Source organism: Drosophila yakuba, chromosome 2L, assembly GCF_016746365.2.
Source record: "Drosophila yakuba strain Tai18E2 chromosome 2L, Prin_Dyak_Tai18E2_2.1, whole genome shotgun sequence".
Classification (NCBI taxonomy): domain Eukaryota; kingdom Metazoa; phylum Arthropoda; class Insecta; order Diptera; family Drosophilidae; genus Drosophila; species Drosophila yakuba.
This window is the reverse complement of record NC_052527.2, coordinates 19,880,599-19,885,993: the sequence shown is the minus strand read 5'-3', so window position 1 is coordinate 19,885,993 and position 5,395 is coordinate 19,880,599. Positions and strand designations below refer to the sequence as shown.

At 43.2% G+C, this 5,395-nt stretch overlaps 2 protein-coding genes across 3 annotated transcripts; both read left to right on the top strand.

Moving 5' to 3' along the window:
• The first annotated feature begins 1,207 nt into the window (after positions 1 to 1,207).
• LOC6528987 (seminal metalloprotease 1) lies at positions 1,208 to 2,327 on the top strand. Its single transcript, XM_002089983.4, has 2 exons — positions 1,208 to 1,618; positions 1,688 to 2,327. Exons 1-2 carry the CDS (start codon positions 1,402 to 1,404, stop codon positions 2,233 to 2,235), a joined length of 765 nt encoding a protein of 254 aa, XP_002090019.1. The 5' UTR covers positions 1,208 to 1,401; the 3' UTR covers positions 2,236 to 2,327.
• Positions 2,328 to 2,763: 436 nt separating this feature from the next.
• On the top strand, positions 2,764 to 5,042 carry LOC6528986. Of its 2 annotated transcripts, XM_002089982.4 has the most exons (4): positions 2,764 to 3,068; positions 3,127 to 3,229; positions 3,317 to 4,259; positions 4,326 to 5,042. In XM_002089982.4, the coding sequence occupies exons 1-4, from the start codon at positions 2,887 to 2,889 to the stop codon at positions 4,733 to 4,735; spliced, it is 1,638 nt and encodes a 545-aa protein (XP_002090018.1). In that variant the 5' UTR covers positions 2,764 to 2,886; the 3' UTR covers positions 4,736 to 5,042. The 2 variants fall into 2 exon arrangements, with proteins under 2 accessions (XP_002090018.1, XP_039226417.1); XM_039370483.2 differs by lacking the exon at positions 2,764 to 3,068 and having other exon boundaries at positions 3,133 to 3,229; positions 3,292 to 4,259.
• Positions 5,043 to 5,395: the final 353 nt, after the last annotated feature.

Genomic DNA, 5,395 nt, shown 5'->3' with positions numbered 1-5,395 from the left:
AAAAAGACGCTGTGAATCAAGCCAGTGAGGGCTGTGATGAGGATCAAGCCAGTGAGGGCTGTGATGAGGATCAAGCCAGTGAGGGCTGGGACCTTGAAATTGATTAAGATTTTGTAAACCTTCGGATCGATTCGGGAGACGACTTTCTCTTCAGATGGGTGCCCGAGTTAATGTGGTTCGCCATTTGATTGCAGATTAGTTCGAATCCCGGAAACGATTGTTGGTGCTGGTTATTTGGCTGGCCTATAGACTGCGTCAACCGTGTGCCATGTATGTTGGCCGGTTTGTCGAGTTGTAAGCTGTGCTCTAGGCTAATAAGAGTATAGACTGGCCGGTTTGATGAACCGTGCGCTAGTGGAAGAAAGTAATGTAATGAACTAAGAATGTAAACGCTCTCAGAGAAGCACTATGAATATGGTATGTTCTGAATAAAAGTTGGTGGTAATCCGGATCTCATGGCTTAAAATTAAATGATAAAACTAAGAAATGAAACTTGGAAGAAATGTGTTAAGTTGCTTAAAGAATTAACAGAAAATAATAATGATGTAAATGAATTGAGAAAGGAAAATGCGTTATGAATTATTAACCCACGAGGACGTGTGTGAGGTCAGGAAGGCCGTGTCGCAGATTTACTTTTAATTTCAAATATAACGACCGTTTTCTGCTACTTTGTGTTCGCCTCTTTCGTTTTGCATGTTCTTAGAACACGCATTTTCTACTTCGCAACAGCGTGGCAAATAACTGTTTCTGCCGAACGTAGTCTGGTCGCGGGCGTGAGCGAGAGGGAGAGAGATATATTCCCGCTAATAACGGGACGAGCAAGGAATAGACAAAATTGCCAGTATGTGTGTTGGTATTAATGTATGTGGAGTGAAGTAAGTCTCCAAAGTGTGTTGGTATTGCGTGTAGACTCGGGTTCTACGCATTATTGCAACATTTGTTCTTCACATTAAGTTTTTGATCGCCGAAGAAGTTAGACATGCCTCGCTCCCGAATTAAACGCGCGGCCAGAAAACGTTACGCTGACGCGGTGGAAAGCGATGCAGAACACGAAAGTGATCGCGATTCGACATATGTATATGTGTAATGTATATATATAATGATAGAATGATTATATGGCATTGCAAATAAGATGTAAGACCATTCCTCCATTTACTTATGCTGTGATTTTCTTCTTGTTTGTCAGTGAGCTTTCCCAAAATTTACTAAAAAGCGGACTTGCTAATATTTTCTTGAGCCCAGCAACAACGGATGGATGTACTTCAGCACCCACCGTTTGTGCAAATGTTCGAATTTTAGGTGTATTTTATATTACGCGGTCTGTTATCGCTAATCAATCACGAGTAGTTTTGCGATAATTAGCAGTACATTAGCCGTTAATTCGCTTTAAGTCAGTCAAAAATGATTGGTGTTTGGTTTCAGTTGTTCCTGCTGGGCACGCTGTTTTCTGCCATTTTCTCAGCCCCCTTTAACACTCACTATAAGGAAACAGATCCAGAGCTGACTGCGGGATACTTCCAAGGTGATATGGATGTGGACTACGCCCGGAATGGACAGCTGTCCGAGACGCGACGCTGGCCAAACGCCACAGTTCGGTATAGGATCTCTGAAGAGTTTGGTAAGACAAAGATTAGATGACTTGCTAACTAATTTACAAACTCATTTTATTCAAAATGTTACTTTTCAGATACTCCTCATGTGGAATACATAAAGCTTGGCATGCAATTCATCGAGTATTCGTCGTGTATTCGATTTGTGCCTGCTGATGAGGATGCGGAAAACTATTTATTTGTGCTTCCTTCCACTTCTGGATGCAGCTCCAAAGTGGGCTATCAGCCAGGTGAAAGAACCGTCAAACTTCGCCCTGACCCGTTGGACACGGGTTGCTTCAAACTGGGAACCGTCCAGCACGAACTGCTTCATACTTTGGGGTTCCATCACCAGCAGTGCTCCCCTAATCGAGATGAGTTCGTAAGGATCGTGGAGGAGAACATCTCCGAGGGTCACGAGAAGAACTTTGTCAAGTACGAGAAAGACGAAGTGGAGGATTTCGATCAGCCCTATGACTACGGAAGCATTCTACACTACAGCTCATTGGCATTTTCAATAAATGGTGAAGCCACCATTGTTGCTCTGAATCCAGAGGGTCAGGAAAAAATGGGTCAGCGCTTGATGATGAGCGATACCGATATCAAACGACTCAATACCATGTACAAGTGTCCGATTCAATTGTAAAAATAGCAATAGTCAAGGTCAAAAAGGTCTGTCAATTATATATAACCGAGCAATATTTTTTTATTTTGCACAATAAAATTCTCAGTCATTAACTCTTTCCTTTTTTTTATCTTTTGGCCTAACAATTAAAGGTATATGCAATACGATGAACCCTAATTTAAAAATCGATTACTTAACATTCTTAACCGATAGATTTCATTTCTTAGGTTAAATAAAAATGATGCCCCTAGGTTGAAGATAATGGGAAGCATCTAATTTAACCCAAATTTTATAGCTCTGCCTTTTGCAAACAAACGAAAGGCCGAAACTTGGCGCTCTATCATCGAAACCCGAACATAGTCTGCTCAGCTGATTAGATAATAGAAAACGCGTATCTTATCTTCAGTGGAAGTGTAGAGCACAATCTGAGCACATTAATAATCGGATGAATTTCGTTCTTTAATATATTTACCGATCCCAGTACATGTAAGGCAACCCACCACTGGAAAGCAGCTCAGCTGTTAGTCATAAAGTGAGTGGGGAGTCAAGTTTTGAACACTCAGTCAGTTCAGAACTACCAAGCATTCCCAAACTAACCATCTCGAAAATGACGAAGAAGTTTACTTGAGAAGGTCCCTTTCAGTTGATGAAAATTGTATTTGAACTTAACTTATGGCTCTGCAATGTGTCACAAAACCCAAAATGTGGTTGGGTCTCAAACAGATCCTCCTCTACGTAGGCCTGTTGCTCTGTGTTCTTCTTCAGGTCTGTAGGAGTAAGACCCAGTTGCAGATGTTCTGCCCCACTGTTTGCCACTGTGATCTTCACGCCCAGCGCAATCGCGCAATATGCAGGTGAGTTGTCATCGGATTTTGGAAGTTTGACTTTCATTATATATACTTCTTTGTGCAGCGCAAAGCGCTTGATAAGCGCCAATATAGAAATACCTACGACGGTTGAGCTATTGGACCTGAGCTACAATGATATAACCACTATTGATGATGACTCCTTTAAAGTAAGTCAAAAAATGGAGAAGAATTGTTATAAATGTTTATATTTTTACATTGTCTAGTATAGCTTACTCTCTTGTCATTTTCTGCAGATCACTATACACCTGCTCAATCTTACGTTAGCCCACAACGCTATCCACACACTTTATGGAGATGCCTTTGTGGAGTTGAGCAGACTACGCTATTTGGATCTTTCGTACAACCGCCTGGAGCAGATCGATGAACATATCCTGGAATCCAACAATCAACTGACGCACCTGAACCTGGAAGGCAATAAGTTGTCCACTCTGGGAAGCGGACCCATTTTAAGAAGTCCATCGCTTCGCTCTCTCAATCTGCGCAACTCGCAGGTGAATCAACTTGGAACGCAGCTTCTGAGTGCGCTGCCTGAACTGCGCCAACTGGATTTGTCGCAGAATCTGCTCTTAACCCTGAGTCCTGGTGATTTCCATGCCCCCCGCTATCTGGCTTCACTCAATGTAGAAGAAAATCCCTTCAATTGCGATCGGGCATTGGCCAAAGTGGCCACTGGATTGCGACAGCGTGGAGTGGACATTTTCATGGACTGCATGGAGGATCAGCAGCAGGATGCGGAAGCTGTAGATTTTCCCATTAAAAACGAAAAGTTCGAAAGCATGGAGTACGTGGAGCCCAGTACCCGAGGACCCCAATCCGTGCTGTCCGTCTGGCGGGAGCTGGACTCCAGTGAGGAGCAGGACAGCGAGCAGGATGACGAGCAGATATCATCGGTTAGCGATGTGTGCAAGGGAAGTCCGGAGAAACTGTGCTTGAGATACCGCATTTGCTTGGAGCGTGTGAGCCATGAACTCCTGGCTGGCGGAAACTCTCAATTGGAAGATGAAATCCTACGCACGCACACCTATGATGAGGATGATTTGAAGCTGGCCTTTGTGGTGGGCGGGGCCACGGGCATTTGCATGGTCATCTTTATCATCACCTTTGCCCTATGCCTGAAGAGTTGCTGTGAGATGCGCAAAAAGAAAAGTAACCCGGGGATGACCACTGGGGATTCAGGTAGGTCTGGTCAGTTAGGTGATAGACCAATATTTGATAGAGTTCCTCCTTGTTTGTTTCCCCCAGTTCCTTTAGACCCCTCGCTGGATAGCCTGCCAACTATACACACCTGGTCACCACAGCGGACTCGCAACCCCAGGCGATCCAATCCCCAGCGTCCCCGTAGTACTCCATCGCATGCCGTGGTCCGACAACCCTACGGACCGCAGGACAACTTTGTGTCCCGACTTTTTGGACGTCCGGCCCGCAATCAGTACTACCGGACAATTAATCAGAATACAGCCACCCTCATAAGGCGCCTCAGTCGGAGTAATCTCTTCACCAGTCGCGACCGGGAGCCGAGTTCGCCTGCTGAACCGCCAACATCTACGGCCAGATTCTACACAGATGTTGTTGAAAGTGGGGTGGTAAGGCCGGAGACACCGCCTCCTAACTACGGCGATGTGGTGATCATCGAGAATTGTGATAACAAGTGAAGGGAGTGACATGTTAATATAGCCTAACATTTGTATTAGTAAAAGTATTCTAAGTTATCGCTCTTCTCGACCTCAATAATTTACTATAAAAATCTATATGAGACTATTACAATAATAATGGCAAAATATTAAACATTATATTTAAATTCCATTATTGCAGTTGTCATAGCCAGCCGTCTTTAGTTTTGCTGTTTAATCCATATTTGTAAGGAGTTGACTGACCGCAAAGTCTTTATTTGGAAGATCAAATTAATTTACTACTATTTAATTAATAAAATTTTACTACTATTTTAAATACAACATGTAATGCACTTTGCCCCCAATCGATATTTTAGTGAGCCCACAACATGGCTTTCAAATTGCCCTTGAAAACTTCAAATGTTTCCTTATTCTCTTCGTACACACAAAAATATCAGTTGGGGAATTCCAGAATTTTTGCTTCTCGTTTTGGATAAGCATTACTTTTACAAGACTTGGACTTGCAGCTGCAACAAATCGCAATAAAAACTTTTGACAAAACTATCAAAGTTGGCAACGTAAGAGGGAATGTGGGGATGGGGCATGGCCAACTGTGAAATTGCCACAGGAAAATCCCCGAAAAATTCAAGTAGCAAAAGTTTACACGCTCAAATAAATGCTGAAACGCGAAAGAAGATGGGT

Excerpts from the sequence above, each read along its gene's own strand:
- LOC6528987 (XM_002089983.4), top strand. The coding sequence starts at position 1,402 with ATGATTGGTGTTTGGTTTCAGTTGTTCCTGCTGGGCACGCTGTTTTCT. Across the intron at positions 1,619-1,687 it reads TAGGATCTCTGAAGAGTTTG|ATACTCCTCATGTGGAATAC; the intron begins GTAAGACAAAGA and ends GTTACTTTTCAG.
- LOC6528986 (XM_002089982.4), top strand. The coding sequence starts at position 2,887 with ATGGCTCTGCAATGTGTCACAAAACCCAAAATGTGGTTGGGTCTCAAA. Across the intron at positions 3,069-3,126 it reads CGCAATCGCGCAATATGCAG|CGCAAAGCGCTTGATAAGCG; the intron begins GTGAGTTGTCAT and ends TTCTTTGTGCAG. Across the intron at positions 4,260-4,325 it reads GATGACCACTGGGGATTCAG|TTCCTTTAGACCCCTCGCTG; the intron begins GTAGGTCTGGTC and ends TGTTTCCCCCAG.